The sequence below is a fragment of the Poromitra crassiceps genome, assembly GCF_964638095.1.
Source record: "Poromitra crassiceps genome assembly, chromosome: 11".
In the NCBI taxonomy this organism is placed as follows: Eukaryota; Metazoa; Chordata; class Actinopteri; order Beryciformes; family Melamphaidae; genus Poromitra; species Poromitra crassiceps.
Window position 1 is genome coordinate 26,880,626 of NC_139643.1, and position 23,871 is coordinate 26,904,496.

General features: G+C 45.8%; 1 protein-coding gene across 1 annotated transcript in view; it reads right to left on the reverse strand.

Moving 5' to 3' along the window:
- LOC310784937 (CUB and sushi domain-containing protein 3-like) overlaps positions 1-23,871 on the reverse strand; it is a gene marked incomplete at both ends in the record, with an annotated part of 585,231 nt that overhangs the window by 166,430 nt on the left and 394,930 nt on the right. Inside the window, 2 exons of the mRNA XM_083645959.1 lie at positions 14,553-14,677; positions 17,548-17,635. Of these exons, the coding sequence (XP_083502085.1) occupies positions 14,553-14,677; positions 17,548-17,635 (213 nt within the window). The remainder of the gene's footprint in view (positions 1-14,552; positions 14,678-17,547; positions 17,636-23,871) is intronic.

The window sequence follows — 23,871 nt, forward strand, 5'->3', positions numbered from 1 at the left end:
TGTGTGCGTGTGTGTGCGTGTGAGGGTAACAACATATCCTCCTCTCTCTGGCTTGATTTATTCTGATCAATTGGATTCCCCTGGGATTCTCTCTCTCACATCACCACACACACACACACACACACACACACACACACACACACACACACACACACACACACACACACACACACACACACACACACACACACTCGGAATTCAGACCAAAATGTAAATGATGATTCAGGCAGTGATCAGCCTGCCAAAGTGTAAGGCTGCAAAGTCCTTGCTCACAGTTCCCCACGGTTTTGTTTTATGGCTTCAGAGCAGAACCGACGTGGCCCATAAGTGCCGGGAAGGTTGCTGTGAGTAATGTTTTTGGACTTTGAAGTTTATACCCCTTCAGCTTCGCAATGTTTCCACTGGGTTTTTCTAGCATAGCAGCATAACTCATAAGTAGCCTGTTTGCTTGCTCGTACTATGGTAGCGACTTGCCCAGTGTTTTTCGAAGCCTTCGGTGTGGTCGCCGCCTTTACGCCCAAGGTTTAGCAGGCTCCGTTGCGCTCGAGGGGCGGCAGGGTGGCCTTAGTGGTTAGCGAGTCGTCCCCCAACTGGAGGGCTCAGGTACTGTCGCCCATGCATGCAGCAACACTTGCTGAAGCATACCAAGGTTATTTAACCCCTGCCTGCTCCAGCTGAGCTGGCTGACCATGCACTCCAGAGGGTGCAAAGAGAATCGGGGGGTGGATCACTTGGCAGGGATTACTGAGTAAAGCAAATACAATCTGACTGACTTTTCCCCCAAACAGGTCCTGACTGACCAGAGGAGGCGCTAGTGCAGCGACCAGGACCAGCTTCCCACCTGCAGGCACAGCCAATTGTGTCTTCAGCTTCATCTGACTCAGTCTGACTGAAGCCAGCGTCAGCAGCTAGCGGGTAAGCTTCAGCTTCATCTTCAGTCTGACTGCTTCACAGTCACTAAGCTTATCACCCTGATCTAGTAACAATAACGAATTGTGGTCTGGAATCTAGCAGTCCATAGCAAAAAAAAAATAGGAACCTCCTTATCATGGCAACATCCTTATTACGTAAAAGGAACTTCATGATTAAAATAACTTAATTGTTAAAGGAACTTCCACATAAAAGGAAATTCCTTATTAAGAGAACGTTGATAAAAAATGATGTGTAACTAGACAGGTGAGCTCAATTAAAATCCTGGAATCCTGATTTAGGCGAGCTGAGTTAGAGCAACACATTCTCACTCCGGCGAGCAAGGCTTCCAGGGAGGCTGGCAGGCGAAGAGAGGGGCTGGAAGGCTCCAGCCCCCAGTCTGCTGCAGGGTGTCCATCATGTCCAAGCATTCAGCCACACGTCCAGCCATGTCGTTTCTCCCAACTCTCCGCCTGGTTTCCAAGAAATCAAGGCCACGTGACTAGCGTCAGCGTGCCCGCCCCCTTGATTTATAAGGGAAAATAACGACTAGGGTTCCTGACCCAACGTTACGCTTTGATGAGTTGGGAGTGTGAGAATGGGTTGGCTAGAGAGCATCTATGGGGGCGAAAGAATCTGTCATAATCTCTGAGATCACATTCACTGACATTCACATTCATTGACTCCATAGACTCAGGACCTGCCGAAAGTCTCCTAAGTGGGCGTGGCCATGGAAAAGCATGGGCAAAACCCACGTGACATAAATACAGGAAGTGACTCAAAGATGGGGTGTCTCGCTTTGATATCCCACTGTCTCTGGTTCAGGCCACACGTGTAAACGTAGCCAGTTCCCTTTCGGCGGCCATGTTAACTGATTTGACTGTTCAGACCGGCAGTGCAGTGCTGTGCCAAAGCACAGCCGGTGCGCGATCCAGAGCGCCAATTTCGACGTCTGGTCTATTTTTTCTGCGATGCGCAAAGCAAATGTGGCAATGTAAACGTATGTTGCCTATGCCAATAAAGCCAGTTTGAACTGAATTGAGAGACGAGCAGGCACACACACACACAGGCGCGCGCGCACACACACACAAGCAGAGAGAGAGAGAGAGACTGGCAGGCACAGAAGAACCTGGCAGCCAAGAGAAGAGTGTGTGTGACTGTGCACTGCGACTCAGGAGAAATAGAAAGTGAAGAACAGTTCCTTCTCTCCTGTAGCAAGTATGAACACATCAGGAACACAGACTTTTCCAATATCTCTGAAAGAATGGATAACTTTTCAAATCTCAGGATCCACAAAACAGGGGACTCCACAGTGTTGACTGGGGAGTCATGCAGGGTGAAGGGGCATGGTGGGGCTGCATTCCTCCTGTAGTCCCCAAACATCTCCACTGTCTTTTGAGCATTGAGCTGCAGGTTCTTTTGACTGCACCACGTCACCAGATGGTCGACCTCCTGCCTGTACGCAGACTCGTCTCCATCAGAGATGAGCCCTATGAGGGTGGGGTCATCTGCGAATTTCAGGAGCTTGACAGACTGGTGACTGGAGGAGCAGCTGTTGGTGTACAGGGAGAGAGGTATGGAGAGAGGACGCTCTGACGGTCCAGGAGTTGGTGGCATACTCCCCCAGCCTTACGTGCTGCTTCCTGCTAGTGGATGATCTGCGGATGGAGTCGGTCACACACAGCTGGGAGAGATTTACGTGCAGCTGGGAGAGATTCACGTGCAGCTGGGAGAGATTCACGTGCAGCTGGGAGAGATTTACGTGCAGCTGGGAGAGATTCACGTGCAGCCGGGAGAGATTCACGTGCAGCTGGGAGAGATTCACGTGCAGCTGGGAGAGATTCACGTGCAGCTGGGAGAGATTCACGTGCAGCTGGGAGAGATTCACATGCAGCTGGGAGAAATTCACGTGCAGCAAGGCCGGGATGATCGTATCGAAGGCCGAGCTAAAGTCCACAAATAGGATCCTGCTGTAGGTTCCCACGGTGTCCAGGTGCATGAAGATGTAGTCGAGGGCCATGTTTATGTCATTGTCTACAGACCTGTTGGCTCTGTAGGCCAACTGCAGCCGGGGGTCAAGGAGTGGGTCCATGATGGATTTTAGGTAGGTCAGAACAATGCGTTGGAAGGACTTCATGACCACAGAGGTCAGGGATCTGTAGTCTTTTAGTGCCACGGGCCTTGTCTTTTTTGGGACGGGGAAAATAGTTGAGGTCTTGAAGCAGGCTGGAAATTGGCATGTCTCCAGTGAGGTGTTGAAGATGTCAGTGAACATTGGGGCCAGCTAATCAGCACAGTGCTTCAGGGCGAGGCAGAGTCATGTCTAGCTGGCTTCCGTGACTTCTGCCTTTTAAAGAGCCTGTTTACATCTATCTCTCTCCTGCAGAGAAGTGTCGTTGGTGGGGGGTCAGGGTTGCGTTCTCTGCAAAAGCAGCAGCAAAACTCATTCAAGTGGCTGGCAAGATAAGGGTCGTCAATGGCATGCTTGGCAGATGGTTTGCAGCACGTGATCTCTCTCAAGCCTTTCCAAACAGACCTGCTGATGGAGTGAATCCAGGCGTTTAGCAGCTCGTATTGCTTTATTATTTATTATTATGTACTGCACTCTTTAAACCGCTGTTTGTCTCCACTTCTGAACATCTCCTCTTTCTCCAGTCGGAGCTTCTTGAGTTCGGTAGTGATCCAGCTCTTGCTTTTGTTGTACTCTTACTGTGGAGCGTGTTGGAACGCAGCTACCCTCACAGAAACTGGTCTAGGATGTGACTGCATCCGTATATTAAAAAAATGCGATTGTTGAGTTGAAAATAGCTCTTTATAAAGTTAATGTCACACCCTGGTCACGCTTAGATCATGGCTTTGAGGTTGGATAAATTAGAGATCAGAGGTTTCTGCAAGAAAGATTAGAGATCAGAGGTTTCTGCAGGACAGGTTAGAGATCAGAGGTTTCTGCAGGACAGATTAGAGATCAGAGGTTTCTGCAGGACAGATTAGAGATCAGAGGTTTCTGCAGGACAGATTAGATATCAGAGGTTTCTGCAGGACAGATTAGAGATCAGAGGATTCTGCAGGACAGATTAGAGATCAGAGGATTCTGCAGGACAGATTAGAGATCAGGGGTTTCTGCAGGACAGATTAGAGATCAGGGGTTTCTGCAGGACAGATTAGAGATCAGAGGTTTCTGCAGGACAGACTAGAGATCAGAGGTTTCTGCAGGACAGATTAGAGATCAGGGGTTTCTGCAGGACAGATTATATCAGAGGTTTCTGCAGGACAGATTAGAGATCAGAGGTTTCTGCAGGACAGATTAGAGATCAGGGGTTTCTGCAGGACAGATTAGAGATCAGAGGATTCTGCAGGACAGATTAGAGATCAGAGGTTTCTGCACGACAGATTAGAGATCAGAGGTTTCTGCACGACAGATTAGAGATCAGGGGTTTCTGCAGGACAGATTAGAGATCAGAGGTTTCTGCAGGACAGATTAGAGATCAGAGGTTTCTGCAGGACAGACTAGAGATCAGAGGTTTCTGCAGGACAGATTAGAGATCAGAGGTTTCTGCAGGACAGATTAGAGATCAGAGGTTTCTGCAGGACAGATTAGAGATCAGATGTTTCTGCAGGACAGACTAGGGATCAGAGGTTTCTGCAGGACAGATTAGAGATCAGGGGTTTCTGCAGGATAGATTATATCAGAGGTTTCTGCAGGACAGATTAGAGATCAGAGGTTTCTGCAGGACAGATTAGAGATCAGGGGTTTCTGCAGGACAGATTAGAGATCAGGGGTTTCTGCAGGACAGATTATATCAGAGGTTTCTGCAGGACAGATTAGAGATCAGAGGTTTCTGCAGGACAGATTAGAGATCAGAGGTTTCTGCAGGACAGATTAGAGATCAGGGGTTTCTGCAGGACAGATTAGAGATCAGAGGTTTCTGCAGGACAGATTAGAGATCAGAGGTTTCTGCAGGACAGACTAGAGATCAGAGGTTTCTGCAGGACAGATTAGAGATCAGAGGTTTCTGCAGGACAGATTAGAGATCAGGGGTTTCTGCAGGACAGATTAGAGATCAGAGGTTTCTGCAGGACAGATTAGAGATCAGATGTTTCTGCAGGACAGACTAGGGATCAGAGGTTTCTGCAGGACAGATTAGAGATCAGGGGTTTCTGCAGGACAGATTATATCAGAGGTTTCTGCAGGACAGATTAGAGATCAGAGGATTCTGCAGGACAGATTAGAGATCAGGGGTTTCTGCAGGACAGATTAGAGATCAGGGGTTTCTGCAGGACAGATTAGAGATCAGAGGTTTCTGCAGGACAGATTAGAGATCAGAGGTTTCTGCAGGACAGACTAGAGATCAGAGGTTTCTGCAGGACAGATTAGAGATCAGAGGTTTCTGCAGGACAGATTAGAGATCAGGGGTTTCTGCAGGACAGATTAGAGATCAGGGGTTTCTGCAGGACAGAATAGAGATCAGAGGTTTCTGCAGGACAGAATAGAGATCAGAGGATTCTGCAGGACAGATTAGAGATCAGGGGTTTCTGCAGGACAGATTAGAGATCAGGGGTTTCTGCAGGACAGAATAGAGATCAGGGGTTTCTGCAGGACAGATTATATCAGAGGTTTCTGCAGGACAGATTAGAGATCAGAGGTTTCTGCAGGACAGATTAGAGATCAGAGGTTTCTGCAGGACAGAATAGAGATCAGATGTTTCTGCAGGACAGATTAGAGATATGAGATGTCTCTGCAGGACATCTTAGAGATATGAGTTGTCTCTGCAGGAAGGCCAAACGGGCTGTTTTAACAGGCTGCCTACAGGAGTAGATAGATTGACCAATGGACAAAGTGATTGATGACATCATTAAGCTGGCACACAGTGTTCCAGTGGCCTTAATGCGTACATACATGCACGCATGCATGCATACCCGCGCACGCACACACACACACACACACACACACACACACACACACACACACACACACGCACACACAGGAGGACAGATAGACATACAGAGACAGACACAGTCATTTAACGTAGTCATACATGGCCTATCGATTTCAGTACTGTGTGACTGATAGATTTTATTGTTTTCTCTTATGTCTGTTTCTTGTTTTCTTTCTTTCTTTCTTTTATCCATCCTGCCTGCAGTTTGTGTAAGTTATTACATCAGGTTAACATAGTACCTTAGTTTGAGTCAATATATGCAGGCAGATCAACTGAACTGAACTGAACTGAACACACAAACGCACGCACGCACGCACGCACGCACACACACACACACACACACACACACACACACACACACACACACACACACACATACAGAGAGAGAGTTGGCTCAGTGGCCTTGCCATCTGTCCATTAATCAAGGTGCCACATGGACTCTCTCTCTCTCCATCCCTCCCTCCCTCCCTCCCTCCCCCCTCCCCCTCCCTCCCTCTCATTCTCTCTCCCAAACTGTTGTCGGAGTGGACAGAAGGACATTGCGGTTTGATAGCCGTTTTTGGTAGAGCTAATTTTATTTTATTTCGTTTTCTAATTGTTTTATTGTATCTATTAAAGTGATTACCTTTTGTCTCTGTCTCTCTTTTTATCTCTCTGTCTGCCTCTGTTTTTCTCACTATCTGTCTCTCTCTCTCTCTCTCTCTCTATTGGTTCATTGCCGTTTGCAGTGCCATTTGTCAGGATTCATTCAGTTAATTTTCTCTTTGGTGTTACAGAAGGCACATTTAGCTGGATTTAAGTGTTTTGACAGAAGTCACCCTTTAATAACTCAATTGGCTTGATGCTCCCGGACAGATTGCCTCTATTCATGAGTTTCCACTTGAGCTATTGGCTAGTGTGAATGGAAAAGTCAAATCTGAGCTACATGTGTTCAACTAGACAGAGCAGTTTCTCTCAATCCAGTTTTGTTGAACAGGAGGAAAGCAGGTTGTCAATTAGAAAACAATGTTTTGCATAGCTGCTAAAATGTGTAATGAGATTAACACTAATGTCCATTAACGCCTCACACTAGCTCCATGTTTCTCAAATGGGGTACACGTACCCCTAGGGGTACATGGAGGTACTGGTGCTACAGCAATATTTGACGCCTTCACACTCACATAGACAGAGTGACATACTGTAACTGATGGCGAGACATCGTCTCGAGCTAGAGAAACTCCGCTTGAGCGTGCAAAGCTAAATGCATGAGTTGGCATGTGTTCGGTCACATCCAGATCCAGGCGCATCCTCTCCAGAATCTCCACCCTAGAAAAAGTCTAGGGGGTAGCTACTGAAGCCAAGAAAGTTTGAGAACCACTGCTCTAGCTTACCTATTCAACTCGTTCCCAAACATTATCTCACTGTTTCCTAAGGACAGACTCTTAAAACTTCATTCTATTTAATAATGATAACCTGAAGCTGTTATATTTAGCCCACGGAATGCAACTGCTAATATTCATCAACATGTTTAGCAGCCTTGTAACTAATATCAATTGGCCAGCTGTCACAAAAGTTGGAGGTACTTTTCATTCTGTACTAGTTCAGTCTTCTTTTAACCGCTTGAGAATTAGCCCTAAACTACATTTTCTCTTCCTTTTTTTTTTTTTTTTTTAACTTAGAGTAAACTTTTCATGACATATATTGTAATCACTATTTCATCCCTATTCATTTCTATTCTTTTGACTTAGCTGTGAAGGTCAAGTTTACAGTGCTCGTGTTTCTTTGTTACAGTAGGTCGTCCTGTAGTAGACTTTTTTTTATATCTCCAGTGAAGGTGGAAAAAGAGGGGGGTCAAATCTAGGACCTCACAGTCACATTGTATGGTATCTTCATCAACCAACCTTAACCCATATTAGACTTTTTATGGATATGTAGCCTATATATATTGTGTGAGTGGGCATGAATGCAGCCAGCAGTGCATGCTTTTCCTTACAGCTGGATGTTTATTATTTGAAAATAAGTGATGTACAAATGTATCATTATGATGCGTTCGGTTGTGTGTGTGAGTGTATCCAAATCTTCGTAAAAACTTGCCATTTCTAGCGTGTAGGTCGCTAGCTAGCATTGGGAGCTGAAAGATATTTCCCTTCACTCCGACTGAAATGGTCGGAGCCAATGGCAGAGCGTATCCCCGCAGCCTGCTTCCAGTGGGTCAGACTAGTGTGGAGTTTGCATGTTCTCCCCGTGCTCCCCTGGGGTTTCCTCCATATAACATCCATATGAAACCCCCACTGAAATACATGCAAGAAGACATGTGTGTGTGTACAATGCCTATGTGCATGAATCGGTGCAGTGTGGTAAATAAAGACGGGGTTGTCCGTCCTGTACCTTGATAAGAACTTAAGGCTAATAGGTTATTCCATTGCAAATCCGCCATGTTGGCATGAAGAGACTTCGTCAGATTGGCTGTCATGGTACTATGCTGTTGTCAAGGAGGCGTTTTACCAGGCCAAAATGGCAGCCGTGCTGTTGTTAAAAAAGCGGCAGAGCTTCACTCTTGCCTTCAATATTCTTTAGCTGCGCTGTGGCTGGCGTCATGGTGGACAGAGGTGTGCTGGTCGGCACAGGGCTGGGTGGGTGAGCAGTACAAACATAATATAGCTGGAGATGTATATTATTATGAGCCACATTTTGTGTTAAAAATACATTATGCAGTCCTTCGAGCAAAAATGAGTTCTTGAATTTTGTGTAGGCGCCTGCCAGAGATCTGCACTGCATGTCTGGGTGGACTTTTCTAGTTTTGCTCAGTATAGGCATGCTACAGCTCAAATAGAAGAAAGAAGATATGACTGTTGTGTTACAATGTAACACAATGTTAACAGTGACATGCATCCTGACCTTCAGGTAACCTTGCTGTGGTTATTATGGGATTTAGGGGATTTTCAAAGACCGGTTGCTTGCTATTTCACCAACACAGGCCCTATAACACCAAAGAGCCGATAGCTAAACTGAGAAAAACGACTTAGGTACACATTGATCTGCCGTCCAAACAAAATTATTGTCATTTATATCATTTAATAACATTTATGGCTGTACATTTACGTTTTATATGCAATGTAAACCATAGTCGTGAATGATCTGTGACCTTTAAAGCACACACAAAGTAGTTAGTACTCTTTATCTTTGTACAGCAGAGAGTTTGTTCAGCCTGTACAATGGGAGCACCCTGGAGTAACAGTTTCCTCATTATATTACAATGGTGAGATGCTTAAAATGCCAAAGATCAACTGGGATCAAATCGCTAGTTACTTAGCAACGACTATGAAGCAGAATGGTGCACTGGAATGCACAATGGCTCAAGATGTGTCACAATATTTCCCCTTTGAACATCTCTTTGTTCTGGGAGTAACCCAATGGCAGTGTTTGTTTTGATGTTAAAAATAACCTTAAAAGCACACAGCACCTTGGTGGAAATGTCTCACCCTCCTCTCATAGTTCCCTTCAAAGGTCCCTGCTGACTGGGGACTGATGGCTCTGCTTTTTCCCAGCCGTAGAGGTCATCCTTTTTAACCATGCAGGGCTTCAGGGAACAACATCAACGACTTTTAATATCACTGGCAGTCTCCCGTGGGGGGGTTTAGCCAATCACACACTAGCTAAAGCGAGACCAAAGAGCTGATTGGCTTAATGTTGGCAGCTACTTTTAATTGCTCGTTATAAAGTATTTAGCGATGATGAATTCCTTAACGACCCTTAACAATCTTAAAGAGCTAATCAAAGGATATCAGCACTGTGCTATCTCTGATAATGGGGTTGATTGGTAGCAATCACAGCTTGTTTTTGAGAAGGGATGTGACTCCCCGATGAAGAGGAAGTGGGGCTGTCATATCAGGTTTGTATTGGTCAGGTAATATCGTGTCTGCTCGCAGGATTATGTGCTGCCATGGCAACAGGAAGCTTTTAACCCATTTTGCCCCCAATTGTACTTGTCCAATTCCCCCTGCTGTCCCGGTCGTTGCTCCACCTGGGACAGCCGTAGACTAATACATGCTTCCTCCGATACATGTGCAGTCGCCAGCCGCCTCTTTTCGCCTGACAGTGAGGAGTTTTACCGCCAGGACGTAGCACGTGGGAGGATCACGCTATTCCCCCCAGTTCCCCTCCACCCTGAACAGGAGGCGCTGGTGTAGCGATCAGGACTCACACCCCACCGGCTTCCCACCGAGAGACACGACCAATTGTGTCTGTAGGAATGTCTGACCAAGCCGGAAGTACCGCTGCGGGGAATTGAACCCGGGTCACGGTGATGGGCGAGTGCTTTCACCTCTACACTACCCAGACGCCCGGGCAACAATCCTCTTCATGAAGGTGGATCCTCCTGTGAGCTTGGTTCACATGGAGGGCAGGTAGTGGTTAGAGTCCACCACTAGACATGTGCTCATCTGTCCTGCTGAAGTGTCACTGAGCAATAGATTGAATAGAAGTCTCAGATCATCACGCTGGCTGAACTTTTACTGAAATTGAAAAAGGATTGGCTTCGTGATTAATTGCATCTGTTTGTGATCAAAATGTTACATTACGGCATTACTAAATCTGTCCAAAGTTTGGATGATTAAATTGTTTAAAATGTTATAATTTTCAGCGGAAGAGTGTAGGGACACATTTTTCATATGGTGGTTATGTCATTTAGAGGAGCCACTCATTATTTAATCCTTATTTGTCCGCCATTCTTTCCTCCCTCCCCCTCTCCTTCCCTGTCATCTCTTGCCCTCCATCCTTCTGTCCTCCCCCCGTCCCCTACCACCCCCACCCCCTCCTGTCCCCTACCACCCCCCACCCCCTCTGTCCCCTACCACCCCCCCTGTCCCTACCACCCCCCACCCCCTCTGTCCCCTACCACCCCCCCTGTCCCCTACCACCCCCAACCCCTGTCCCCTACCACCCCCTCTTTCCCCTACCACCCCCGTCCCCTACCACCCCCACCCCCTCCTGTCCCCTACCACCCCCCACCCCTTCTGTCCCCTACCACCCCCCACCCCCTCTGTCCACTACCACCCCTCACCCCCTCTGTCCCCTACCTCTCTCTCCTCCTCTGTTCCATCTCTCACTGATTATTAGTTGGCTGTTGAAGTACAGTACCTCTCTCCCTCTCTGTCCCACACACACATACATACACACTCCTACCCAGTGCATATTGGTTTTGATGTTAAAGTATGTGTCTCCCAGCCACAGTCTGAAGCCTAGTGAAGGGAGACATGACAAACGACTTTGGCATTTAACATGACAGACGCCCTCTCTCTCTGTCTCACTCCCTCTGTGCGCGTGCCTGTGTGTGTGTGTGTGTGTGTGTGTGTGTGTGTGTGTGTGTAGATATATGAAGGTTCATTCAGCATTTGTGGGCCACAAGAACACGATCACTTCTCAAGAACTGAGATCTGAGACTACAACAGGGGCCAATGTGAAACCAATTGTGATGTATGTATGATCCTATTATGGATCCTTTCTCGTGCCATGTGTTTAACTTGTACTGCATGCTATGGATTTGCAAAGTGTATTGAACTGCAATTACTCCAACCCGATTCAGACTGGTTGTTCGCAGGTGTGTTTACCCACATTTTGTGATGCCGGGTGCATTTTAAGGTGCTGGATAATCACTGTCATAACCCTGCTGATGAAATGGTACAGCTGCAGCTGGGTGGTGAGGTGTTAACACTGCAAACTTTAACAAACACTGTCTCATAATCTTCTGCCCACAGGCTGGGAGCAGGAGTGGGACTTTTAACAGTACAAACTCAGCCCTGATTAACACAAACCCATGCTGACGAGAAGGCAACACTGGGCAACAATTTGAGATGATTGCATTTTCCTACCTTCACATCTGTCATTATAACCTCTCTCTCTCTGGTGGAAATGTCTGGGGAGTATATCTGTGTCTGTAGTGCTGGTGGAGATGTATGGGGAGTATATCTGTGTCTGTAGTGCTGGTGGAAATGTCTGGGGAGTATATATGTGTCTGTAGTGATTGTGGAGATGTCTGGGGAGTATATCTGTGTCTGTAGTGGTGGTGGAGATGTCTGGGGAGTATATATGTGTCTGTAGTGCTTGTGGAGATGTCTGTGGAGTATATATGTGTCTGTAGTGCTTGTGGAGATGTCTGGGGAGTATATATGTGTCTGTAGTGCTTGTGGAGATGTATGGGGAGTATATATGTGTCTATAGTGCTGGTGGAGATGTCTGGGGAGTATACATTATATGTGTCTGTAGTAGGGCTGTGCGATTTTGCCTAAAACTAAAATTGACGATTTTTTCTCTCAAAACTCGATTTTCGATTTCGATTTATTATACTATTATACTTCTCTAAACATTTGTTGCCCTGCAGAGCTCTTTTTCCCCCTTTTTTCCATAATTGACAATTTACGCTTTTACTCTGAAGGCAGAACAGCCCAACTTCCTGTTTTAGCTTGCCGCTGCTATGCCTAACTTCCTGGCTGTTGCTTGCTAACTTGACACTGGTGGATTTGCGTGTTCCTCCGTGAGATAATTATATTAGTGTCTAAAGCGACCACCCGTGCTCGGAGTTATATCTGTACTAGAATAACACAAAGTCACAACAGGAATGCGTGGAACTGCGATAGCAATTCAGACACACAGGGACAGGTGAGTCAGCTGAGGCTGCTAACTTACAGCCATGAATACAGCCAATCTATCAGTACTCGGTGGCCTCACGTGTTGTTTTGTTATTATGTGAACTGTAAAGGCAACGTTTCATCGTCCGTGATAACGTCTGTGTTCGTGTGCGTGCGTGAGTGTGTTGTGACTATCGTTATCTTGTAGGCTACAGCCCGCAGTGCAACAAGCTGCGCTCAGTGCTCACTCTGTGCTTTTTGGTCGGAGGTGTTGAAATAACTCCATTGCGCTGCTGTCTTTAGTAGCCAGTATCACAGCCTCTAGAGAGACTTTACAGCGGGGAGAATGGACAAGTAGCAGCATGCGTACATGAGAGAGAGCCGCCCCGCGTAACGTACTTACCCTAGTTAAAGTGAAAATGAAATTAAAAAAATTTAATTAAAAAAAAAAAAAAAAAAAAAAACGATTTTACGATTTTCATTTTTTTAACATCGTCCTAACTAATTAATTCGATTACGATTCAAAATCGATTAATCGCACAGCCCTAGTCTGTAGTGCTGGTGGAGATGTATGGGGAGTATATATGTGTCTGTAGTGCTGGTGGAGATGTATGGGGAGTATATATGTGTCTGTAGTGCTGGTGGAGATGTATGGGGAGTATATATGTGTCTGTGGTGCTGGTGGAGATGTATGGGGAATATATATGTGTCTGTAGTGCTGGTGGAGATGTATGGGGAGTATATCTGTGTCTGTAGTGCTTGTGGAGATGTCTGGGGAGTATATACTGTATGTGTCTGTAGTGCTTGTGGAGATGTATGGGGAGTATATATGTGTCTGTAGTGCTGGTGGAGATGTCTGGGGAGTATATCTGTGTCTGTAGTGCTGGTGGAGATGTATGGGGAGTATATCTGTGTCTGTAGTGCTGGTGGAGATGTATGGGGAGTATATATGTGTCTGTAGTGCTGGTGGAGATGTCTGGGGGATATCTGTGTGTAGTGCTTGTGGAGATGTATGGGGAGTATATATGTGTCTGTAGTGCTTGTGGAGATGTCTGGGGAGTATATATGTGTCTGTAGTGCTGGTGGAGATGTCTGGGGAGTATATACTGTATGTGTCTGTAGTGCTTGTGGAGATGTATGGGGAGTATATATGTGTCTGTAGTGCTTGTGGAGATGTATGGGGAGTATATATGTGTCTGTAGTGCTTGTGGAGATGTCTGGGGAGTATATATGTGTCTGTAGTGCTGGTGGAGATGTCTGGGGAGTATATACTGTATGTGTCTGTAGTGCTTGTGGAGATGTATGGGGAGTATATATGTGTCTGTAGTGCTTGTGGAGATGTATGGGGAGTATATATGTGTCTGTAGTGCTTGTGGAGATGTATGGGGAGTATATCTGTGTCTGTAGTGCTTGTGGAGATGTCTGGGGAGTATATACTGTATGTGTCTGTAGTGCTTGTGGAGATGTATGGGGAGTATATATGTGTCTGTAGTGCTTGTGGAGATGTATGGGGAGTATATATGTGTCTGTAGTGCTTGTGGAGATGTCTGGGGAGTATATCTGTGTGTAGTGCTGGTGGAGATGTCTGGGGAGTATATATGTGTCTGTAGTGCTTGTGGAGATGTATGGGGAGTATATCTGTGTCTGTAGTGCTTGTGGAGATGTATGGGGAGTATATATGTGTCTGTAGTGCTTGTGGAGATGTATGGGGAGTATATATGTGTCTGTAGTGCTTGTGGAGATGTATGGGGAGTATATATGTGTCTGTAGTGCTTGTGGAGATGTATGGGGAGTATGTATGTGTCTGTAGTGCTTGTGGAGATGTATGGGGAGTATATCTGTGTCTGTAGTGCTTGTGGAGATGTATGGGGAGTATATCTGTGTCTGTAGTGCTTGTGGAGATGTATGGGGAGTATATCTGTGTCTGTAGTGCTTGTGGAGATGTATGGGGAGTATATCTGTGTCTGTAGTGCTTGTGGAGATGTATGGGGAGTATATATGTGTCTGTAGTGCTTGTGGAGATGTATGAAGAGTATACAGTATATGTGTCTGTAGTGCTTGTGGAGATGTATGGGGCGAGTCTGTCTGTATTATTTCTTACCTTTACAGACTGGCCTGTGATCACTCCAGGCTGCAAAGACTTCTGCCACCCTCTGGCAGCTGATGGTTTTACTGCCCTGGAGAACGTAGTCTTCTGCACAGGTAAACTGGACCTCGCTGTTAATGCTGCACACACACACACACACACACACACACACACACGCGCACGCACGCACACACACACACACACACACACACACACACACACACACACACACACACACACAGACATGAACACACACACACACACACACACACACACAGAGAGAGGGAAGGACAGGGTGTGAGACAGACAGAACTGTGCTTGACTGTGTGCACATCAGACCCGACACCAGGGCAATCAGCCAAGGCGGGCACATTGGGGGCGCTGAATTAGCAGTGATGGTGGTGTGTGTGTGTGTGTGTGTGTGTGTGTGTGTCCACAAACACAGTCCACCAAAGCTCTCTCTCTCTGCGTCTCCCTCTGTGTGGAGCCACATTCATCCCTGCCTGTCTCACACGCCCCCCAAACAAATCTCACAGCAGTCTAACATATACAGTAGCAAGCATGTACAATATAATGCTACACTATAGCAAGACTGTCTGAACAAAGTGAGAATGTTCTTCTACACACATCTGCTAGCAGAATATAGCCTATAGTCCCTGGGTGTCTTGATGAGATTAGATTGGCGAAAGTTTGGACAGACTTTGCTTAATTTTCTCCTGCAGTAGACGGCCTTTTTTCCTCCCCTCTGACTGCACGACAGACAGGTAGGACGATTCCAACAGCCTCAAAACGACCAGGTAACAACTTTTTATTCATTCATCAATTGTATTAATTCAAATTTGCATCCATAAAAAAGATCTGAATTGAAATATAAGTAGGAGCCAGAAGCCAATTAAACTCGGGATCACAGAAAATTAACGTGGGTACCTGTAAAACATATAAACTTGTCCCTGCCTACATATTAATAGCGACCTTTTCCCAAAATACTGCTGGTTCTGTGCTGTTGGTATTTGCGTCAAATGAGGTGCGATAATTAATGCTTTCAATGTGTTCTCTAAGCCACTACAGTACCACCCGCTCTCCTTCAGTACCACCCGCTCTCCTTCAGTACCACCCGCTCTCCTTCAGTACCACCCCCTCTCCTTCAGTACCACCCCCTCACCTTCAGTACCACCCGCTCTCCTTCAGTACCACCCGCTCTCCTTCAGTACCACCCGCTCTCCTTCAGTACCACCCCCTCTCCTTCAGTACCACCCCCTCACCTTCAGTACCACCCGCTCTCCTTCAGTACCACCCCCTCTCCTTCAGTACCACCCCCTCACCTTCAGTACCACCCCCTCTCCTTCAGTCCTACCCGCTCTCCTTCAGTACCACCCGCTCTCCTTCAGTACCACCCCCTCTCCTTCAGTCCCACCCGCTCTCATTCAGTACCACCCGCTCTCCTTCAGTACCACCCGCTCTCCTTCAGTACCCACCCGCTCTCCTTCAGTACCCACCCGCTCTCCTTCAGTACCACCCGCTCTCCTTCAGTACCACCCGCTCTCCTTCAGTACCACCCCCTCTCCTTCAGTACCACCCCCTCTCCTTCAGTACCACCCGCTCTCCTTCAGTACCACCCGCTCTCCTTCAGTACCACCCCCTCTCCTTCAGTACCACCCGCTCTCCTTCAGTACCACCCCCTCTCCTTCAGTACCACCCGCTCTCCTTCAGTACCACCCCCTCTCCTTCAGTACCACCCGCTCTCCTTCAGTACCACCCGCTCTCCTTCAGTACCACCCGCTCTCCTTCAGTACCACCCGCTCTCCTTCAGTACCACCCCCTCTCCTTCAGTACCACCCGCTCTCCTTCAGTACCACCCCCTCTCCTTCAGTACCACCCGCTCTCCTTCAGTACCACCCGCTCTCCTTCAGTACCACCCGCTCTCCTTCAGTACCACCCCCTCTCCTTCAGTACCACCCGCTCTCCTTCAGTACCACCCGCTCTCCTTCAGTACCACCCGCTCTCCTTCAGTACCACCCGCTCTCCTTCAGTACCACCCGCTCTCCTTCAGTACCACCCGCTCTCCTTCAGTACCACCCGCTCTCCTTCAGTACCACCCCCTCACCTTCAGTACCACCCGCTCTCCTTCAGTACCACCCCCTCTCCTTCAGTACCACCCGCTCTCCTTCAGTACCACCCCCTCTCCTTCAGTACCACCCGCTCTCCTTCAGTCCCACCCCCTCTCCTTCAGTCCCACCCCCTCTCCTTCAGTACCACCCCCTCTCCTTCAGTACCCACCCGCTCTCCTTCAGTACCCACCCGCTCTCCTTCAGTACCACCCGCTCTCCTTCAGTACCACCCGCTCTCCTTCAGTACCACCCGCTCTCCTTCAGTACCACCCCCTCACCTTCAGTACCACCCGCTCTCCTTCAGTACCACCCCCTCTCCTTCAGTACCACCCGCTCTCCTTCAGTACCACCCCCTCTCCTTCAGTACCACCCGCTCTCCTTCAGTCCCACCCCCTCTCCTTCAGTACCACCCCCTCTCCTTCAGTACCCACCCACTCTCCTTCAGTACCACCCGCTCTCCTTCAGTACCACCCGCTCTCCTTCAGTACCACCCCCTCTCCTTCAGTACCCACCCGCTCTCCTTCAGTACCACCCGCTCTCCTTCAGTACCACCCGCTCTCCTTCAGTACCACCCGCTCTCCTTCAGTACCACCCGCTCTCCTTCAGTACCACCCCCTCTCCTTCAGTACCACCCGCTCTCCTTCAGTACCACCCGCTCTCCTTCAGTACCACCGCCTCTCCTTCAGTACCACCCGCTCTCCTTCAGTACCACCGCCTCTCCTTCAGTACCACCCCCTCTCCTTCAGTACCACCCGCTCTCCTTCAGTACCACCCCCTCTCCTTCAGTACCACCCACTCTCCTTCAGGATGCTTTCCCACAGCTGGCTCACTGGGCAGGCCCGGCCCCCCAATGCCCGCCCATGCCGCCGGGTCTGGTGCGCATGTGTGTGTGTGTGTTGTACCTGAAGTCACCACCATGGCGTTTTCCATTCTCCGGCTCTCCCGGGTCAGGACAGGAGTTAGACGCCTGCCTCACACCACCTTCATTTACTAAACAGAGAGACAGACGGGTAGAGAGAGGCAGGTTAGAGAGAGAGAGAGAGAGAGAGAGGGGCATGCAGAGGCAGACAAGGATCTCATCTAAGCTAAGCAGGCATCAGATGTCAGATGTCAAGTATCAGGCGAACACTGTCCACTGATTTTACCATTCAGTTTGAATGGTTTGAGTGGAATAAATAGAAAAGCAGGCTTTGTAATGTTCATGGTGGCCAGAGAGCAGAACAGGTTGAGGGAGAAACAGACGAGTCACTAGACAGACAGACAGACAGACAGATCACATCTCAATTGTTTCCAGCAGACAGGAGACAAGAGTGCTAATCTTGACAGTAACAGATCAAACATCACAGCCGCAGAACAGAGAACTGTTCAAGTGCTTTGAAGAGACTGCGACAAAATCACTACACACACATCTAACATGAAGCAACTCTACTCTGTCTACATCTAACATGATGCATCTCTACTCTGTCTACATCTAACATGACACATCTCTACTCTGTCTACATCTAACATGATGCATCTCTACTCTGTCTACATCTAACATGATGCATCTCTACTCTGTCTACATCTAACATGATGCATCTCTACTCTGTCTACATCTAACATGATGCATCTCTACTCTGTCTACATCTAACATGACACATCTCTACTCTGTCTACATCTAACATGACACATCTCTACTCTGTCTACATCTAACATGATGCATCTCTACTCTGTCTACATCTAACATGATGCATCTCTACTCTGTCTACATCTAACATGATGCATCTCTACTCTGTCTACATCTAACATGATGCATCTCTACTCTGTCTACATCTAACATGACACATCTCTACTCTGTCTACATCTAACATGACACATCTCTACTCTGTCTACATCTAACATGATGCATCTCTACTCTGTCTACATCTAACATGATGCATCTCTACTCTGTCTACATCTAACATGACACATCTCTACTCTGTCTACATCTAACATGATGCATCTCTACTCTGTCTACATCTAACATGATGCATCTCTACTCTGTCTACATCTAACATGATGCATCTCTACTCTGTCTACATCTAACATGACACATCTCTACTCTGTCTACATCTAACATGATGCATCTCTACTCTGTCTACATCTAACATGACACATCTCTACTCTGTCTACATCTAACATGATGCATCTCTACTCTGTCTACATCTAACATGACACATCTCTACTCTGTCTACATCTAACATGACACATCTCTACTCTGTCTACATCTAACATGATACATCTCTACTCTGTCTACATCTAACATGATGCATCTCTACTCTGTCTACATCTAACATGATGCATCTCTACTCTGTCTACATCTAACATGATGCATCTCTACTCTGTCTACATCTAACATGAGCCTTCTCTACTCTGGCTGTGCCTCAGCTCTTCCTCTGACTCTCATAATAATACTGTGTTGACAGATGAAGCCTCGCTCTGTGTTTGTTTGTTTGATAATCTGTTTCTGTCTTACTCTGTTCTCCACTCCCCTTCCCCAGCTAAATAACCCAACAGCTATGTTTCATTGGCTTTCTGTAACACACACACACACACACACACACAGAACTGCATATCCATAAACCACACCCATGCAGTCTTTTCGATTTCTTTCTCCTTACAAACACACACACACACCCGCACACAGGCGCACACACACACACATACACACACCCGCACGCAGACACGCACACGCACACACACACACACACACACACACACACACACACACACACAGACACACACACACACACACACACACACAACTCTGAGGCATTTAAAAGTTTTAAAGGTTTCAAGAAGCATAGCTGTTGGGTTAACTTTGAGACATAAACAGTGTGTGCATGGGTGGATGTGTGTGTGTGTGTGTGTGTGTGTGTGTGTGTGAGAGAGAGAGAGAGAGAGAGAGAGAGAGAGAGCAAGAGAGAGTAGAGAGAGAGAGAGAGAGAGAGAGAGCACTAAGCTCCTCTGTCTTTCCAGGAAAGCCAAAGAAACATAGCTGTGAGGAGGAATTCAGACACATAAACAACTCTGTATTCCAGTTCAAAAGCTTTCCATTTGAAAACTTTAAATATAAACTTTATATTTTTTCTCTGGCATACTATGGCTCCAGATCCATCATGTCATGCACTGAGCTGTTTGTGGCCGCTACCCTAAACAACAAGAGTACTGTAGTAGCACAGATGGGGACATGGACTTGCGACTCAAGTCAACACACAGTGACTTGAGACTTTAGACTTGACTCAGACTCGAGATTTGGGACTCGTGATTGTGAACAATCTTTTTTTTTTTTTACATTAAGGAAAGGTCTATTAATAATAAGAATGTATGATGTCAACTAATCAATGCTGATACTGTATGCTAATTAAGGAGTAGGGTCATTCCTTGGTTTTAGCTATGCAGTGTAAGCAGATTCATCAGAGACTTGAGACTTGACTTGGACTGGCAGAAAATGACTTGTGAGCATTAGTATGGGTTTGGGTCTCCAGATGAGGGGAAGTCTAGTACGTTTGAATGAGTTTGAGTGCAGAGTGAGAGTACAGTGATTTAAATCATCTTTGAATTCACTTGATCCTTCAGATTGCTTTCACCGCTTAACTAACATCTGGTGTCAGGAGAAACTACCTAGAGGGGGAATCTGTCTTGATACAAAACACCCCAGCTGCATTTTCAGATTCAACTGCATGATGTGTGGGTAGCACAATAAGTCTATGCTTTTTAACAGTAATGATCTCAATAATGTCAAAGTACTGTACCCAAAGTATTGAAGTATGTATCTAATGTCAAAGTACTGTACCCAAAGTATTGAAGTATGTATTTAATGTCAAAGTACTGTACCCAAAGTATTGAAGTATGTATTTAATGTCAAAATACTGTACCCAAAGTATTGAAGTATGTATTTAATGTCAAAGTACTGTACCCAAAGTATTGAAGTATGTATTTAATGTCAAAATACTGTACCCAAAGTATTGAAGTATGCATTTAATGTCAAAGTACTGTACCCAAAGTATTGAAGTATGTATTTAATGTCAAAGTACTGTACCCAAAGTATTGAAGTATGTATTTAATGTCAAAATACTGTACCCAAAGTATTGAAGTATGTATTTAATGTCAAAGTACTGTCCTCAAAGTATTGAAGTATGTATTTAATGTCAAAGTACTGCACCCAAAGTATTGAAGTATGTATTTAATGTCAAAGTACTGTCCTCAAAGTATTGAAGTATGCATTTAATGTCAAAGTACTGTACCCAAAGTATTGAAGTATGTATTTAATGTCAAAGTACTGTCATCAAAGTATTGAAGTATGCATATAATGTCAAAGTACTGTACCCAAAGTATTGAAGTATGTATTTAATGTCAACGTACTGTACTCAAAGTAAAGTATGTATTTAATGTCAAAGTACTGTACTCAAAGTATTGAAGTATGTATTTGATGTCAAAATACTGTACTCAAAGTATTGAAGTATGTATTTAATGTCGAAGTACTGTACCCAAAGTATTGAAGTATGTATTTAATGTCAAAGTACTGTCCTCAAAGTATTGAAGTATGCATTTAATGTCAAAGTACTGTACCCAAAGTATTGAAGTATGTATGTAATGTCAAAGTACTGTCATCAAAGTATTGAAGTATGCATTTAATGTCAAAGTACTGTACCCAAAGTATTGAAGTATGTATTTAATGTCAACGTACTGTACTCAAAGTAAAGTATGTATTTAATGTCAAAGTACTGTACTCAAAGTATTGAAGTATGTATTTGATGTCAAAATACTGTACTCAAAGTATTGAAGTATGTATTTAATGTCGAAGTACTGTACCCAAAGTATTGAAGTATGTATTTAATGTCAACGTACTGTCCTCAAAGTAAAGTATGTACTTAATATCAAAGTACTGTACTCAAAGTATTGAAGTATGTATTTAATGTCAAAATACTGTACTCAAAGTATTGAAGTATGTATTTAATGTCGAAGTACTGTACTCAAAGTATTGAAGTCTGTATTAAATGTCAAAGTACTGTACTCAAAGTATTGAAGTCTGTATTGAATGTCAAAATACTGTACTCAAAGTATTGAAGTATGTATTTAATGTCAAAGTATTGAAGTATGTATTTAATGTCAAAGTATTGAAGTATGTATTTAATGTCAAAGTATTGTACTCAAAGTATCGAAGTGTGTATTTAATGTCAAAGTATTGTACTCAAAGTATTGAAGTATGTATTTAATGTCAAAGTACCGTACTGTACATAAAGCATTGAAGTCTGTATTTAATGTCAAAGTACTGTACATAAAGTATTGAAGTATGTATTTCAAACATGTATAGGCCAAGTGGAAATAATGCTATAGGCTGTCTGCGCTGTGTGACTAACATGCGTGTACGTGTTTAGTCCATATCAGCACACCCAGCAGGTGTGTGTGTGTGTGTGTGTGTGTGTGTGTGTGTGTGTGTGTGTGTGTGTGTGTGTGTGTGTGTGTGTGTGTGTGTGTGTGTGTGTTACAGTAGTAGTTTGTTGCTTTGTTGGAGCGGTTAATTTGACCATCTGGACTATTAACACCATGACAGAGGGACTGGTTACAGTATCAGTATTGTCGCGCATGCGCACATGCACACGCACAGACACACATACACACACACACACACACACACACACACACACACGCGCACACACACACTCTCACAAAACACTAACATCACATACATGCATACATACATACATGCATACGCACACACACACACGTGCAGACACAAAATGGCACACACACACACACACACACACACACGCACGCACGCACACACACACACACACACACACAAACAAACACACAAACGGATATACACACATTGATTGCTTGGCTTCGTGCTTCATTGAAGAGTTGAACCAATCAGAGCAGAGAAAATTAACATCTGAACCAATCAGAGCTAGACTAATTAACATACAAATTAACATCTGTAGAATCAACCCTCAACCATGACTCTCCAACCTGTCAGGAAACCCAACCAACTGTTTCCCTGTCCCTTACAGTTTCTTAGCTCAGCCAGTTTGGTCTCTTTTTAAACCTTTATTTATTCAGTCTCACTGAGACACATAGGAGCTCTCTGTTCACATTCACACCTGGAAGCTGACCAGCACAACCACAGTCTGATCTGCTGTTCACATTCACACACACATTCACACCTGGAAGCTGACCAATACGAACCAACCACAGTCTGATCTGCTGTTCACATTCACACCTGGAAGCTGACCAGCACAACCACAGTCTGATCTGCTGTTCACATTTACACCTGGAAGCTGACCAGCACAACCACCGTCTGATCTGCTGTTCACATTCACACCTGGAAGCTGACCAGTACAACCAACCACAGTCTGATCTGCTGTTCACATTCACACCTGGAAGCTGACCAGTACAACCACATCTCTACTGATCTGCTGGCCACTGAGCAGCACCACTGGATCAGTTGGGGTTAAAGGCCTTGCTCAAGGGCACCTCAGTGGTGGTAATGAGGGAGGGGCAAGCGCTGCCTTTTCACTTTCCCCACCCAGATTTATCCTGCCGGTCCCGGGGATTGAACTGATGACCTTCCGGTCACAAGCTCACTTCTCTAACCATTGGGCCACCACTGACACACACAAAGACACAGACACACACACACACACACACACACACACACACACACACACACAAATCAGAAAACAAGCAAATAAATAATGAAGTTTAAAAATGTATTATACTCAAGCATGCTGACTGACAGACAGGATGGACAAGCAAGGTGTATTTCAATGTGTGTGTGTGTGTGTGTGTATGTGTGTCCCTGCATGTGTGCATGTGTGTGTGTCCCTGCATGTGTGCATGACTGTGTGTGTGTGTGTGTGTGTGTGTCCCTGCATGTGTGCATGACTGCCAGTGTGTGTGTGTGTGTGTGTGTGTGTGTGTGTGTGTGTGTGTGTGTGTGTGTGTGTGTGTGTGTGTGTGTGTGTGTGTGTGTGTGAGGGGGGGGGGGGGTATGTGTGTGTCTTGGCCAGTGGGCTAGCTCAGGTTTGACAGAGGAAGCTTTGACTTTATAACAATATTAAGCATGTTTACAGCCTGGTTCAAAACAGCCTTTTTTTGGCCTATAGCTAATATCACCTTTCATAACAACTGTACGGGGGTGAACTTTTATATAACTCACCAGTTTAGAGTCAAATAGATGATAGAAAAGACTGTTTTGGGCG